Raw genomic sequence first — 17,443 nt, forward strand, 5'->3', positions numbered from 1 at the left:
AGGGGCTTCCTCGCCGCCGCCGCCGCCGCTTTCCCGCGTTCGGCGAAAGGCTGCCGCCCGCCCCGCCCCGCCCCGCCTCTTCCATGAGCAGAGCGGGAGCGGCGGCGGCGGCCGAGGCGGCGGCCCCAGAGCCTCGCTTCTCTTCCCCGCCGGCTTTATGAATGGCCTGGCCATGGAGGACCTGCCCTTTCAGAAAGCCAGGAAGGCGAGCAAGAAGAAGTGCCTCCGCCGCTGCGGCTCCTCCTGCTGCTGCTGCTGCTGCCGCCGCCGCTGCTCCGCAGCCTCCTCTCCTCCCGGGCCGGCGCCAGCGGCGGCGGGCGGCCAGAGCGGCGGCGGCGGCGCCCCGGGAGCGGCGGCCGTCGGAGGGGCTCCGGCTGCGGCGGCGGCGGCGCTGCTGGACGGCGCGGCGGCGTGCGAGGACCAGTTCGCGTGCAAGGAGCTGGAGTCGCTCTTCCAGAACTACAACCTGAAGCTGGAGCAGACCTCGACGCTGAAGGCGCTGGCCGTGCTCATCGCGCTGACGGGCAGCCTGGCGCTGCTGGAGCTGCTGTCGGCGCCCGGACTCACCATCTCGAAGGGCTCGCACCCGGTGCACTGCATCATCTTCCTCTCGCTCTTCATCGTCACCAACGTCAAGTACCTGCAGGTCACGCAGCTGCAGCAGATCGTCAAGCTCACCTTGCTCTTCAGCTTCACCTTCGCCTTCCTCTGCTGCCCCTTCTCGCTGGGCGCGCACGGCGCCGAGCCGCCCAGCGCCCCCGAGCAGGGCATGTGGCAGCTGCTGCTGGTCACCTTCATCTCGTACGCGCTGCTGCCCGTCCGCACCCTCCTGGCCATCGTCTTCGGCGTCGTCGTGGCCGCCTCGCACCTCATCGTCGCCCTCACTTCGGCCAGCGCCAAGAGGCAGCCGCTCTGGAGGACGGTGAGTGCGCCCGGGGGCGGGCGAGCGGGCGGGCGGGGACCGAGGACCGGCGGGGCCCGGCCGGGCTGCGCTCCGTCGCAAGGGCCGCCCCGATTGCTCGGAGTCCCTCGGGCTCCCGAGGAAGTTCCGTTCAGGCCCAGCGCTGGAAAAGGGATCCGACGGCCCTGCAGGATAGAGCCGGGGCTGGCAGGAGATGGCGGGCTGCCCGGGCTGTCGGGGATGCTGCTCGCTCGAAGATGCCCAGGGGGTCTGCAAACTGGGCTTGGGTGTTTTCTGCCTATAGCTGATACAGTGGCAAATGGGGGCGCTGAAGTAAGTGGGTGGGTGAAGGAGAAAGAGAATGAATGTCTGGCAGCACGTGGCTGCTTTTGTGGAAGGACAGGGTGCTTGAAATGTGTGTGGATTCCGACCACGTTATTAAGTGTTTGTTGTTTGTGGAACTGCTGAAAACGGCTTATCTGTGCCCAAGATGATACGGACGCCGTATAATGTGCAGAGAGAGGAGGATACTGTATATTGATCCACCCCGCATATATCGCCAAGTTTTTAACGAGATAGCAGAGTGATACCCGTAGGATAAATGGGATAAACACGGACAGCGGAAGGCTGACAGCGAATGAGGTTGGACAGGGGTGGAAAGGTTCTTTTCTGTGAAGTGAAGGAAATCGTGTAGAAGATATTTTGATGGAGCCCCTTTTCTTCGCAAGCGGGTGTTTTCGGAAACCCTCTCATTCAGCCCCCCTGCTTCCCCATAGCAGCTGCTTGTGCCCCCTCTCTCCGCCGCCCCCACAGGCTCCCTCTCTCGCCCATTAATCCTGTGGCAGAGCTGCATCTTCAGGAATGTGCTGTTGCAAAGCCCCCCCCCCGTCGCTATTTATGGCTCTGCAGGGTTTCCTCAGGTGTCCACAGCCTAAGGGACTTGAGGTGGAAAGGAGAGAAGAGAGCAGGGGAGGTTTAAAGATTTGAGACCCACCCACCCCTCTTCTGAATCTTCGCTGGTGGGAAGAGAGGGGAGGCAGGTGGGAGATGGTTTGCTTGTCTGTTGTTTTGGCAGTTCACAGATGAGTAGCTGTTGGCTTGGGTGAATCTAATTTAGAGAATAATAATATAGGTGAAAACAAAACAGCCTTTTTCTTCCATGGTGCTTTCTGATTCTATTTTCTCTGGCTGACTAAGACTGTTATGACACACGAACATAACCCACAGTGAAAGAGGTGAAGTTATACTGGCTGGTTATTGTGGTTGAATCTTTCTGAATTTCGGACACATGCTCACAGATTACATATATGTGCTCACACCAAATACATAAGGAGACGCATGTAGCCAGCTTACAAGATTACTCCTGGCTCACTGCTACTGAGCTGGTGGACCAAATAAATTGTGTGTTTGGAGGGAGGGAGGGAAGCATGGAGGGAGGGATAAGCTGAGCTTTATGATTTACCCAGATTATCTGGTAGTCTATTTTTAAGTGCACGACTGAGAGGTTCAGAGAAAAAAGGAAAATATGTGAACAGTTGAACTTCAAAGAATAGATTTCTGTGAAAGCGTCATCATCTGTGCCAAAGCGTGTGCCAGCAGCCCATTTTCAGTTAAGTTATACAATAAAATTTACATATTTATGAAATCCCACAACATTTTGTGCCCAAAGGGAGTCCAAGCAATATATGCTTTTCAAGTCATGTGGGTGGAGATGGAGGAATCTGTGTTCTCTTGGTTTCTTCTGATATTCTTATATATTTATTTATACCCTACATTTTTCATTGAAAGGGGCTCAAGGCAGCTTACATATAAAATTGGAACAGCTAAAAACATTGGGGGGGGGGTTAAGGAGAACAATAATTTTGTAAAAAAATAAGCATTTATAGAATAAATGCTATATATAAAAATAGAATATCTTTTTAAAACATGCAGACAATTACCATAAAAACAGCACAGCAGCCAGCCTTTCATTAAAAGCTGACAGTTCTCAAAAGCTTGTTAGAATAAGAACAGGCAGGAGTTCACATTCTGGTTGCTGATTTTTCCAATCTTAAATTCATTTCTGAGCCTCATGAAAATTTGCCAGCATTTTAGTGTGCATTTCTCATAATAAACACATTTTTGAATATTGTTTTGTCAAATCTACGTTTTTGCCTGCCGTTGTCTCCTAATATGAATGTCAACGGATGGCTGTGTTTTGATTGCCTGTTGTTTCCAAAATGTCAGTTGGATGGGTTCCTCTTTAAATGTGAGCTGCTTCAGATTTCTCCTCCACATCTAGGTGTGAGTGCACAGCCTTGAATTGCATCTGCTCTCTTAAAAAAAAAATGAACAAAGCAGCAAAATTTCTCTACCGTTTCCTGTGTATATATATATTATCTTGCTTAAAAGTTTTCTAACTCTCTTGTCTGCATGGTTGTCTTCTGTTCAGCTTATTCAGGAGATAAATGGAACTCCCTAGTAAGTGTTTAGGCTTCAATCTATCAAACTTACTTGGAAGTAAATCCTATTTAGATCAATGTAACTTACTTCTAAGGGACGCGGGTGGCTATGTGGGTTAAACCACAGAGCCTAGGACTTGCCGATCAGAAGGTCGGCGGTTCGAATCCCCGTGGAGGGGTGAGCTCCCATTGCTCGGTCCCTGCTCCTGCCAAGCTAGCAGTTCGAAAGCACGTCAAAGTGCAAGTAGATAAATAGGGACCGCTCCGGCGGGAAGGTAAACGGTGTTTCCGTGCGCTGCTCTGGTTTGCCAGAAGCAGCTTAGTTATGCTGGCCACATGACCCGGAAGCTGTACGCCGGCTCCCTCAGCCAATAAAGCGAGATTACCCCAGAGTTGGCCACGACTGGACCTAATGGTCAGGGGTCCCTTACTTCTGAGTATACATATTTTGCATTGGGGCTAAAAGTTATTACTGGAAACTAGTTTTTCCTATAATGTTTTGAAAGCAAGATGTAAACATTTTTATGAATTACTCAAGGTATAAATATTGCACTTACTCACATTATGAAAGGGAGAGGGTTTCTGGAATGGTAATTTCCTCTGAAAACATTAGACAGGAAACAATTGGCACAAACCAATTGAAGATAGCTGACTGGGTGACTTGAAATAAGGAGTCTTCCACATGTACTATATAGAAAAGCAAAAATTATTCATATTTGAGTTAATCAAAAGCAAGGAACCATTTCATCAGTCCTAACTGTCTTCCCATTCTGTTTTCAGTTACCACTGTTGTTATATGGGGGACTGCACTCTTGTGTACCAGCTCAGTAACTGAAGTCATCATTTTCTGACCAAGAAAATAACCCATTTTAAGTGAGAATTACAAAACAGAATATAACTTTGAAGAATTGCTTTAAAGGAACAAAATAGCTTATTTTGCTTCCTGACATGTGATCCGAAAGCCCAGAGAGGCATCTAAAAGGAAGTTTTAATGGGTCTATGTCCCATTTAGCATCCAAAACAGGGCAAGGTTATCCAAATATAATCCCTGATTAAATAAAGAGCTGTATGAGTTAAATGTATTTTGGTGTAGCTTTCGTGATTTTGAGGTTTCCCTTGAGCTGGAAGACATAGGGCACGAGCATGTAGATAGAGAATCCTCCTGTATCTGGCCTTCTTTGCTTTTTGTTGACAGCACTAAATAAAAAATATATGGTACCTGTCACAAGATGAAAATGTGATAACCTATTAAGTGATTGAGGTGGCAGCTTTTAGAGCCTGTTAAAATTAAAGGAAATGTTGATTTGCATTGTTTCCTAGTTAACACACTCTCAGCAAGAATAATCTATAATAATCTATAATGGAATACATTTTGTGTTGTCACATGATTAGCATTTCCCCCAACTGTGTTACAAGAAGAGTTCAATTGCAGGCTGAGACCATGGTTCAGGATGTCAATGGCAAAATGTTGTTGAAGGCATTGCTTCAGGTAGCTGACAAGAATTTAAATCTAATGCTATAATCACATATATGGTTTTGAATTGGTACTCCAATTTGCATCCAGTATAATAGGTGATTATATAATCACTGAATCTCTCACACCTATCAGCACAACACCACAAGGCTTTTATTTTGTTGTTCTCATATGTCTTTCATGCTGTGCAAAAATGTGTGACTATCCTTTACTCCTCTGAGCATGAGTGGGATGACTGTTAAGTTTTTGTTGTTGCCCATGAAAGAATGAAATCTTGTTCTAATGAATGAAATCCCAACTACTGCTGAGTTTTCCAAATTCACTTTGCTTTCCCCCCAAAATGTCACTGATTGCTTATTTATGTTTAGAATCCTTTTCAAAATATCTGTTAATTTTCATTCAGCTGCTTGAACAGTATACAGATAGGTAGCCGTGTTGGCAGTAGTCAGATGTTGGCACGTAATTATTCCTGTTAGTTTAGAAGAACTGTATTTTTTTTACTTTTTTAAGATTTAAGCTTAATTTAGTTAACTATTATGAGACAATGATATGAAATTTTACACTATTGTGATCAACTATTTCAGTCTTAAAGTGTTATGTGAATATAAATGTATATTAATAATATTCAAGACATTGAACAGTTAGTCTAGGCTTTTATTCTTGAGTCCTTTGGATAGTTCACACCACTATGATTTTTTTTTATGAAAAAAGAAATTTAACCACTAACGCACACATAGCACATTTAATAGACCAAAAAAAAAAAAAAGTTTTGTGTGCTTCCAGACAACAGCAAACCAGGAGAGAAGAAACATTTACTAGAGTTTGACATCCTGGAGAAGAGTGACTAGTGGGGTGCCACAGGGTTCTGTCTTGGGCGCGGTCTTATTCAACATCTTTATCAACGACTTGGATGATGGACTCAAGGGCATCCTGATCAAATTTGCAGATGACACCAAACTGGGAGGGGTGGCTAACACCCCAGAGGACAGGATCACACTTCAAAACGACCTTGACAGATTAGAGAACTGGGCCAAAACAAACAAGATGAATTTTAACAGGGAGAAATGTAAAGTATTGCACTTGGGCAAAAAAAATGAGAGGCACAAATACAAGATGGGTGACACCTGGCTTGAGAGCAGTACATGTGAAAAGGATCTAGGAGTCTTGGTTGACCACAAACTTGACATGAGCCAACAGTGTGACACGGCAGCTAAAAAAGCCAATGCAATTCTGGGCTGCATCAATAGGAGTATAGCATCTAGATCAAGGGAAGTAATAGTGCCACTGTATTCTGCTCTGGTCAGACCTCACCTGGAGTACTGTGTCCAGTTCTGGGCACCACAGTTCAAGAAGGCCACTGACAAACTGGAACGTGTCCAGAGGAGGGCAACCAAAATGGTCAAAGGTCTGGAAACGATGCCTTATGAGGAATGGCTAAGGGAGCTGGGCATGTTTAGCCTGGAGAAGAGGAGGTTAAGGGGTGATATGATAGCCATGTTCAAATATATAAAAGGATGTCACATAGAGGAGGGAGAAAGGTTGTTTTCTGCTGCTCCAGAGAAGCGGACACGGAGCAATGGATCCAAACTACAAGAAAGAAGATTCCACCTAAACATTAGGAAGAACTTCCTGACAGTAAGAGCTGTTCTACAGTGGAATTTGCTGCCCAGGAGTGTGGTGGAGTCTCCTACTTTGGAGGTCTTTAAGCAGAGGCTTGACAACCATATGTCAGGAGTGCTCTGATGGTGTTTCCTACTTGGCAGGGGGGTTGGACTCGATGGCCCTTGTGGTCTCTTCCAACTCTATGATTCTATAATTCTATTCTATGATTCTATGACAATATGAGGCATTTAAAAAAAAAATACCTACACATGGGCATTCTTGGCTTCAAGGCATATTTGACACGTCCACTCACTTTTTTCAGTGGGTGGTGTTCCAGCCAGGCATCTGGCCCCCTGCAGTGATCGGGCATGGGGGTGGGGAGTTGACGCCACCCCCGTGCCATCCCTGTCCATCACCGGTGCTGGGCGGTACCATGCCCAGTGTGGCCCCGCTGACCAATCAGCACTGGTAGGGGGAGTGGCCACAGGAAATTTAACTGCGGTGCTGCCGGGGCCCCCTCCTCTCACCCTTTTGCTGGATCTCCCAATCCACTTGGTCTTTCTTCATGCTTTGCTCTGACACGACCTCGCTGTGGACAGATTTCAGCTGCCAAATTGTTGGGACCAGGTCGGAATATTTTCCACTTGGCAAATTGGCGCCAACCATTTGGTTTTCACCTACCTGGTAGCAATCGTCACAACTTTGTGTGGTTAGACATTGGGTAAGCCTTTGTTTGGTTGGAGCAAAGTTGTAGCCTGCATCTACTCAGTAAGGGTATCCAGTTAAAGGGATCTGGGGGTGTGCATCCTGTCTGATGTCCGGACGTGAGCTAGGGCCATGCCACGACCCCAACGGGGATCCCTCGGGCTGCCCCTATTTGATGTAAGCCATAAGGCCTACCCTATTGGTGGTTTAACCTTAAATTCACTCCCTGCAGATGGGTGGGAGTCGTGATGTAGCCTGACCCATTGCCTAAACCAAACCGCTCACATCTGTAACCAATAAAGTTGTGGCCTATTTGAACCCATAAACCTACATACTTGTGTCCATGTGTTTATTAATCACTAGGTAAGAGTGGGTCATGGGGCCTTGACACACAATATTTGAGTGCAATCAAATGCTAGACAGATTAACAATATTTTCCTGCCAGGTAAATGGAGTAGTGTACTGAAAGTATTCCCCATACCTAATCTATATGTCTGCCATAACATGTATACCAATTCTGAAAGGAGTATAGCCTGTTTTTTCTATTTAGGATCGTATTGCATTCTGAAGTTGAGCTTGTAGTCCTAAACAGGTAAAGTGGTGTCTGAATTTGTAGGATATGGAAGTTTCACCTTTAATAGACATGAAATCTGCTTTCGGTAGAGAAGTGACCTACAGCATATGTACAGTGGAGGATGCAAGACCTGTCTAGGATTCTAAGATAGCATTTGATCTGATCAATTCATGTTAAAATCTAATTTAATCCATTTTGTTTCACATGACTTGGGTGTGATATTTAAAATTACAGAAATCTGTACTTGCTTTAATGTAAATTTTCCACATCTTGCAAATGTCTCCAGAGAAGCGGACACGGAGCAATGGATCCAAACTACAAGAAAGAAGACTGGAACGTGTCCAGAGGAGGGCAACCAAAATGGTCAAAGGCCTGGAAACAATGCCTTATGAGGAACGGCTAAGGGAGCTGGGCATGTTTAGCCTGGAGAAGAGGAGGTTAAGGGGTGATATGATAGCCATGTTCAAATATATAAAAGGATGTCACATAGAGGAGGGAGAAAGGTTGTTTTCTGCTGCTCCGGAGAAGCGGACACGGAGCAATGGATCCAAACTACAAGAAAGAAGATTCCACCTAAACATTAGGATGAACTTCCTGACAGTAAGAGCTGTTCGACAGTGGAATTTGCTGCCAAGGAGTGTGGTGGAGTCTCCTACTTTGGAGGTCTTTAAGCAGAGGCTTGACAACCATATGTCAGGAGTGCTCTGATGGTGTTTCCTGCTTGGCAGGGGGTTGGACTCGATGGCCCTTGTGGTCTCTTCCAACTCTATGATTCTATGATTCTATGATTCTATGATTCTAAGATTCCACCTAAACATTAGGAAGAACATCCTGACAGTAAGAGCTGTTCGACAGTGGAATTTGCTGCCAAGGAGTGTGGTGGAGTCTCCTTTTTTGGAGGTCTTTAAGCAGAGGCTTGACAACCATATGTCAGGAGTGCTCTGATGGTGTTTCCTGCTTGGCAGGGGGTTGGACTCGATGGCCCTTGTGGTCTCTTCCAACTCTATGATTCTATGATTCTATGACTTCTGTGCTTTATCAGCTACATTAATCAACTCATATGTGTCCTGCTTTTAGAAACAGAGCAAGTTTTGCTCAAGAATGTTTGTTTTTACTCATGCTATTAATATTTTTTTAATTGTATGTATTTTATTTATTTAAATATTTTGAAACCCCACTTTCATATAAAATATTGCAAGGTGGAATACAGCCTTAAAACACAATACTACAACAAAAATGAATAGGAACATCAAATACATCAGTAAAAGCTGGATGGCAAAGAATCTGAAGTTCAAAAGGCCTGTCTGAACAATACTGTCAGTGGTTCAGGAGCAGAGGCAAGGGCAAGGGAGGAAACAGAGGGACCCAGAGGAGAACAGTCAGGCGGAAAAGGTGGAGCAGGGCTAGGATATTAAGTTGGTGTACAGGAGGCGGGGACCCAGACAGAGCTTCGCCGATCTAACCATAAGACGTAGAGTTGCACGCAGCAGCTTGGGAATGGGAACTGTAACTCAATAAAGACTTTTACTTAATGATCGCTGGCTAGCGTGATCCTCTGTGAGCTAGGATCGGGGAGCAACTCTGACAGTAAGCTCTGTCTCCCTAAATTGTGGGCATCTACGGCCTCACGGAGAGGAGAGAAAGCGGGTGCCTACTAGCGAGCTCACGAACGGCAGACAAAATGACGGCTGAACAGCAGATAGCGGAACTCAGAGAAGCAGTGACACGACTGAATGCCGAGGCACTTGCATCCAGGAAGAGAGAGGAGGACGCAGCTGCCGCCTACAGGGATCTCCAGGTCAGGTTGGAAGTGCTTACTAAGCAAGGGCAACTGACACCCAAACCGGAGGGGATTGGGTTGGGGAGACGAACAGGCGGTCTGGTCTCTCACTTCAATGGGAATCTGCAACAGTACCCCAACTTTAGAGCAGATGTAATGTGTGCACTGCAACTGCTGAACAAAGACTTTAGAGATGAGCAAGAGAAAGTGAGGTTCATCATGTCCCATTTGCATGGAGATGCTAAAGCATGGCTGCGCAATTTGTGGAGGGATAAGGATCCGGCGCTCCAAAATGCGGATGCCTTTATTAAAGCGATGGATGGGTGTTTTTTATCAAGCATTGACGTGGATCTTGCTCGGCAGCAGATACATGGACTGAAGCAAGGGAGGGCCAGCGTAAGGCAGTACCATGCCCGCTTTTTCGCTTTGGTCAGTGCCCTGGAATGGGACAGAGATTCGGCTCCTGTAAGAGACCTGTTTTGGGAGGGATTGCACGGCTCGGTTAAAGATGAAATTGCGAGGGGGGAGAGACCCCGGACCACGCAGGAGATCGTTCAGAGGGCGCTGGCGGTGGGGGTGCGGCTGGAAGAACGTCCGTGGAGCAGGGACGAAGGGCGTGGAGGGCGCGAACCAGCCAGGGGCTCCTCCTTCCTTCCCAGAGAAGCGGCGCGTGCGCAATCCACGCCTCCAACAGGGGGAGGGGTGGAACCGATGGAGGTTGGAAGTGCAAGGGCTCAGTCAGCAGCCAGAGCCCTAGCACCGGGAGCAGTGAAAGCGAAGCCTCCTAGAGGGAACAGGAAGTATTATATCTGCGATGATCCACAGCATATGGCGAAAGAGTGTCCCCGGAGGCTCCACAAGCACACTGCAGCCTCAGCAATGGTAACTGCAGCAACGCAGCAAGGAGAACCACAGCAGGGAAACGACGCTGTCTGGCTGGAGGAAGAGGCACTGGGGCCCAGCCAGACGTGTCAGTGAAGCAGTCCCCAGAGATTTTACAGCCCATGGACCCCCTCCCGCCCAAGCCAGTAGTGAGGCTCACCGCATCGCTCCAGCTGCCCAATGGAATCACCATGGACGTGCCAATTACCATCGACTCAGGCAGCAATGAGGACTTTATAGGGCAGGACTTTGTCGACCGGCATGCCATACAGTTGCTGCCTGCCACGCTGCCCCTGCAGGTTGTCACGGTGGATGGCAGGGAGCTGCTAGGGGGGCAAGTGGTGAAGCAGACGCCACCAATGGTGATGCGACTTGGGAATCACAGGGAAATCATCAGCTTCAACATCACTCAACTATCGGACACGCCCATTGTATTGGGCATGAGTTGGCTGGACAAGCACAGCCCGACGTTGGCTTGGTACCAGAGGCAGCTGACCTTCGGCTCTTCCTTTTGTGCTGAACACTGCATCGTGCCCTGGCAGGAAGGAGAGAAAGAGGAGTCACAGCTGCAGCTAGGCACGCTGCAAGCGGTTCCCCACAAGTACGCAGAATTTTTGGAGGTTTTCTGCGAGAAGGAGGCAGACAGGCTACCCCCCCACAGACCATATGACTGCAAAATTGACCTGCTGCCGGGGGCGGCGCTGCCCAAAGGGAAGCTGTATTCCATGTCTGAGGACGAACTGCAGGAACTCAAAGAGTTCATAGATCATAATTTGGAGCGCGGTTTCATCCGAGAGTCCAAGGCAGTGGGGGGCAGTCCTGTTTTCTTTGTTAAGAAGCGGGACACGCCCCAAAAGAGGCTTGTGGTGGACTATCGCATCTTAAACAGTGTGACCAAGCCATCGGACTTCCCCATGCCCCAAATCGACGACCTCCTCGCAAAGGTACGGAAGGGCAGCGTGTTCACCAAGCTGGACCTGCGAGGGGCGTACAACCTCATTCGCATGCGGGAAGGAGATGAGTGGAAGACAGCCATGTTCACGCCCCTGGGCACCTACGAATATAGAGTTATGCCTTTTGGATTGCAAAATGGCTCCCACGTGTTTCAAGCGTTCATGCATCACGTGTTGGCGGGGCTCCTCTACAAAACGTGCGTCTGTTTCTTGGATGACATCCTGATCTTTTCGGAATCGCAGCAGGAGCACGACAGACACGTCAAGGAAGTGCTGAGCAGGCTACAGCAGCATAGACTTTACGCCAAGCTGGAGAAGTGCCAGTTCGACGTGACGGAGGTGGATTTCCTGGGCTACAAGTTGTCTGACAAGGGGCTCGCCATGGACAGCGCCAAGGTTCGAGCAGTGTTGGATTGGAAAAGCCCACGCAACCGGAAGGAGGTCCAACGGTTTGTCGGCTTCGCGAACTTCTATCGCAAATTTATCAAAGGCTTTGCTATGCAGACGGCGGCCATCACGGACACGCTCAGCTCCAAGAAAAAGAAGTTCATCTGGACGGAGCAGGCGGAGCAGTCCTTTCAGGCACTCAAGCGGCTCTTCGCGTCGGAACAAACCGCCAAACTGTTCATAGACCACGTGTTCAAGGTTCACGGTCTGCCGCGGTCTATTCTGTCCGACCGAGGGCGACAGTTCATCTCGAATTTCTGGCAGAAGCTGATGGGCTTCCTGAACGTCAAGATCAACCTGGCGTCGGCTAGACACCCGCAGACCAACGGGCAAGCGGAGCGGGTCAATGCCATCATGCAGCAGTACCTGAGATGTTATGCGAATCAACAGCCTGCGACGTGGGTGGATTACCTGCCTCTCGCCGAGTTCGCCTACAACAACACGAAGCACGTGTCCACGGGGGTCACGCCGTTCTTCGCCAACAATGGGAGGCACCCCAGAACCTTCCCGGGACTGGAAAGAATGGGGGAGGGGGAGCCGCAGACAGCAGATGCGTTCGCGTCAGAGTTGCAGGAGGTCCACGATCAGCTGCGGCGGCACCTGGAGCTGGCCAAACACGCATACAAGGTACAAGCGGACAAACACAGAAGGGTTGGCGAAGAGATCCATGTGGGAGACTGGGTCTGGTTAGCAGCCCACGCAGTGCCGGCCAGGTCGTTGGCGAAGAAGAAACTAGGGCATAAGCAACTGGGGCCCTACCAAGTCGAAGAGCAGGTCAACCCGGTGGCTTTCAGGCTGGCGCTTCCGGAGGGTTCCAGGATGCATCCGGTGTTCCACAGATCGGTGCTCACTCCCTACAAGGCACCTCACAGATTTCAGGAACCAGGCACGGCACCAAGTCCACTCCGAGAGAGAACCGAGCAAGGGGGAGTGGCACAGGAGGAGCACATCAACGAAGTCACAGAGATTTTGGACTCTAGATGGGGGGAAGAGGGGGTAGAATACCTTCTCGCCAAGGAGGGCACCCCGGCCAGTGCCAACAGCTGGGTGCCAGGCTACGCTCTAGATGAACCTCTGCTCAAAGAAGAGTTTCATGCCCTCTTCCCACACAGGCCCATGCCAGCTGATTTTTTCGACGACTGGCTTTTCACGCCCACGCTTTCAGCCAGCACATTCCGGGGGTTCGACTCGGACGAGGAACCGACACGCGACGCACGTTCCCCGGAGGGGTCACCCTCGGGATCTGCCTCAGAACCCTCGTATTGGTGGGACGATAGACCAGAGGAGCAGTGGCGCAGAAAGTGGCTGGAGGGTCCAGGACGAGCGACGCCCCCAGGAGGAAGCGAGGGAGAGACGGACATGGACGTTTTCGGGGACGACCCAGGTTTCGAGCACAGCGGCACAGAGATGGAAGCGGAGGTGACCGTCGTCGACGAGAGCAGGGAGGAAGAACCGGAAGACTTCAGATGGAGGCCCGCCACGGGAAGCGAACTGTACCCGACATTCGTCCCCCTGACACAGCAGCACCCAGCTCCCGCACCGGAAGTAGGGGAGGGGGGAAGAGGGGGCTTCGAGGGGGGGATGGATGTCAGGGGTTCAGGAGCAGAGGCAAGGGCAAGGGAGGAAACAGAGGGACCCAGAGGAGAACAGTCAGGCGGAAAAGGTGGAGCAGGGCTAGGATATTAAGTTGGTGTACAGGAGGCGGGGACCCAGACAGAGCTTCGCCGATCTAACCATAAGACGTAGAGTTGCACGCAGCAGCTTGGGAATGGGAATTGTAACTCAATAAAGACTTTTACTTAATGATCGCTGGCTAGCGTGATCCTCTGTGAGCTAGGATCGGGGAGCAACTCTGACAAATACATTTTTCAGATGATGAAGGCATGACTCCTGCTAAACCTCTATTAGGGAGTCAGATTGGACCCAGATTGTTTTGGACCCTGTAAATTAGCACAAAAACCTTGAACCTGGCCCAGTAGCAAATTGGTAACTAGTGATGCTCTATCAGCAGTGGAGCATCAGAACATAATCATATCAGATACATTATTACTCCTTTTACAATGGCTCCAGTAATGTACATTTCCCCCCAAGTTTTTCAATCAGTACCTAACAAGCCTGTTCCATTTTTCAAAAAAATGTTTTTCAAAAAACTGCTTCTCTAACCTTCACCATATTGGTGAATTTCATAACAATGGGGTTATTAGTTTCCCAGTTTGCACAGATTGTTATCCATATCATTACTAAAAGGTTATTTTATCATGTTTGTGTCTTTTGTTAGGCTTAGGTCACCAAAATTATATAATTGGTTAATCTAATTGCAGTTTGTATCCCTTTATTATTTTAATTTCATTTAATATAGTTGCCCAAAATTTTTAGGACAAGTTGAATCATGTAATTTTCTGATTAATAATATGTTAGTTTTATCAACCAAGCTATGGGTTTTTTTGTTTTTTTGTTTTTAAATTATGGTAGATTTAATAAAAAGAGAACCTATGACAAGTTCTTCAAATGTGCAAGTAACCCAGCCTTCTCTCAGGTTTTCGCACATACAGCAACAAAGTTCGATCAACCAAGCTATGGGTTTTTTTGTTTTTTTGTTTTTAAATTATGGTAGATTTAATAAAAAGAGAACCTATGACAAGTTCTTCAAATGTGCAAGTAACCCAGCCTTCTCTCAGGTTTTCACACATACAGCAACGAAGTTCGATTGTTTTCTGCTGCTCCAGAGAAACGGACACGGAGCAATGGATCCAAACTACAAGAAAGAAGATTCCACCTAAACATTAGGAAGAACTTCCTGACAGTAAGGGCTGTTCGACAGTGGAATTTGCTGCCCAGGAGTGTGGTGGAGTCTCCTACTTTGGAGGTCTTTAAGCAGAGGCTTGACAACCATATGTCAGGAGTGCTCTGATGGTGTTTCCTGCTTGGCAGGGGGTTGGACTCGATGGCCCTTGTGGTCTCTTCCAACTCTATGATTCTATGATTCTATGATTCTATGATTCTTGTAGCTAAGACCAAGACCTCTAAAGCTGAGAGGCTATTTTCATATTTCTAGTTATAGGTAGGTAGCCATGTTGGTCTGTGTAATGGTTCTAGGGGTTGCTTGTGTGTAAATCAACGCCACCCTTGGCTAGTTGCCTGAATGATCCCTTTCTGTCTGGACAGCCACGCGCCCGTGACTGTCTCAATTGTTGGCAGAATCCGTTAGTGGGCGTTTCTTGAACTTCTTCCAGCAAAGAAGCTCTTTGACGCCTAGTCTCCGCCTAGCTTCCCTGTGCGGAAGCCTTCTGCGCAGGGAGGGTGTGGGCATCGGAGGACCCGTGCTCTTCCCACTGGTTCCCGGCGAGGAGTCTTGGAGCCACCTCGCCGATTCCCCCATCTGCCCCTCTTCTCCACTGGTGTTACACTGATTTCCTTCCCCAGAAAATGTGCTGCTTCTCTCCCTCCTGGGATGCTCTCCGGAATCCCTCTGGAGCCCTCCCTCTCCCTCTGGCTCCGATGTCAGTTCCCTGTAATCCACCTCCTCCCCAGGACCCCCTCCACCCTGGTGCGATTTTTTGATATAACCTCATCTCTTTCCTCGGCCGACGACGCGGGGAATCCCCTGAAGGAGCTGTCACCATCCTCTGAGGATTCAAAACCAGCCTCTCCCCCTAGAGTGGGCCTCCCAGTCTGATTCTTCTCCCTCTGACACCTCACCTCCCTCTTCTTCGGAGGCAGGAAAACCCACAAAGTCCCCTTTGTCATCTGTGGTTCCAAATTCTTCCTCCCAGAATCTTGCTAGTGGTTTTGGCTTATCCGGGAACAAACTGTGGAATTCTTCCACCAGATACCCGTCATTGATTGACTCAGCGGGAACCCACGTGTTTTCAGACCTGGGTTCTCCCTCCCAAGCTACCAAGTACTCCACCTGCCGACCTCGCCACCTTGAATCGAGGATTTCCGTGGCTTGGTTGCGGCGTTCCCTCTCCTCTACCCTCGGGTGGGTGGTGATTCCTCCCTCCCACCCCGGAAACTCTTGCCCTTCCCTGTACAGTGTGAGTAGTGACCTATGGACCACCGGATGTATCTTCATGCTGTCTGGCAACTTGAGTTTGAACGCCACTGGGTTCACCTGCTGTGCTACCTCAAAAGGCCCCAGCCGCCTCGGCTGCAACTTCTTGCACCCTCCCTTTAGGGGTAACCCTTGGGTTGACAACCACACCCGGTCTCCTACCCGTATGGCCTCCCCCTCCCTATGGTGCTTGTCCGCCTGCCTTTTGTAAACTTCCTTGGCCTGCTCCAAGTTCATCTTGAGTTGTTGGTGCAAGGCCTCCATTTCTTCTACAAACTGCTCGGCCACGGGTACACTCCATGCTTCCTCCCACCTCCCCGGGAAGGCCCTGGGGTGACACCCATAATTGGCCATGAACGGGCTCATTCCCGTGGACACGTGTTCCGCGTTATTGTATGCAAATTCAGCCAAAGCTAATTTCTCTACCCAATCGTTCTGTCTCTCACTGACGTAGCAGCGTAGGTATTGTTGGAGTATACTGTTCGCTCTCTCTGCTTGCCCGTTTGTTTCGGGGTGTCTGGCCGTCGAGAAGCTCACCTCGACCTGTAGCAAGCTCATGAGCTTCCTCCAGAACCTGGAAGTAAATTGTTTCCCGCGGTCTGAGATTACCCTCGAAGGAGCCCCGTGCAGTCTGAAAATGTGATCCACAAACAACCGGGCTGTCTCCTCTGCCGTCACCGCGTGCGAGCAAGCTATGAAATGGCACATTTTTGTCAGTAGATCGACTACTGCCATGACTGCTGTCTTCCCCCTTGACTTGGGCAAATCTGTCATAAAATCAATGGACACCACCTCCCAGGGCCTTCCCGGCGTAGGTAAGGGTTCCAGTAACACTGCGGGGGCAGCCCTCTCTCCCTTTGCCCTCTGGTATCGGTCGCACCCCCGTACATATTCCCATACGTCTTCCCTCACCTTTGGCCACCAGAACTGCCTGGTGACGAGCAGCATGGTCTTGTGCTGTCCAAAGTGCCCAGCTGTTGGGTTGTCATGGAGCTGTTTAAGTACCTTCCCCCTCAAGGTCTCCCCTGGTACATACAGTGGCCCATTATAGTACAGTACCCCTTCCTTTTCCTCAAACCCTCCATGGTCTACCCTTCCGTCCCGGAGTTCCCTGATTTTTGCTTGAGTGAACGCGTCGTCTCTAGTAAGCCCTGCCAGTTCTCGTTTCCCAACCAACATTCCCCCACACACCCATCGGTCCTCGGGAAACACATGTCGGGTTTCCGGTGGTCCTTCTCCCTCCAGGTATTCCGGTTTCCGGGAGAGAGCATCTGCTCTTACGTTTTCCTCTCTCGGCACGTATCTGATCTCGAAGGAAAACTTGGCGAACTCCTGGGCCAACGAACCTGTCTCTGGTTGAGCACTCGCACGGTCCGCCAGTATTCCAAATTCTTGTGGTCAGTACAAACCTGGATCTTGTGCCGTGCCCCTATCAACAGATGTCTCCATTGTCAAAACGCCGCATAGATCGCAAGCAGTTCGCGGTCATACACTGTGTAGTTTTGCTCTGACTTACTCAGCTTCCTTGAGAAAAAGGCACACGGCCTCCAGTCCTGCTTAGCCCCGGGCTGCAAAAGGACTACTCCCACAGCTCGGTCGGACGCGTCCGTCTCCAGTCTCATGGGCTTCT

The 17,443-nt window shown here is 49.4% G+C and overlaps 1 protein-coding gene across 2 annotated transcripts in view; it reads left to right on the plus strand.

Moving 5' to 3' along the window:
- The first annotated feature begins 665 nt into the window (after positions 1–665).
- LOC309515173 (adenylate cyclase type 1-like) overlaps positions 666–17,443 on the plus strand; it is a 239,820-nt gene continuing 223,042 nt past the window's right edge. For both annotated transcript variants that reach the window (XR_014212333.1, XM_082192762.1), the window contains exon 1: positions 666–922. Coding sequence is in view for 1 of the 2 variants with exons in the window: in XM_082192762.1 (XP_082048888.1) it covers positions 770–922 (153 nt within the window). In the remaining variant the exon portion in view is untranslated. The remainder of the gene's footprint in view (positions 923–17,443) is intronic.

Source organism: Podarcis vaucheri (assembly GCF_965113315.1).
Source record: "Podarcis vaucheri genome assembly, chromosome: 12".
Classification (NCBI taxonomy): Eukaryota; Metazoa; Chordata; class Lepidosauria; order Squamata; family Lacertidae; genus Podarcis; species Podarcis vaucheri.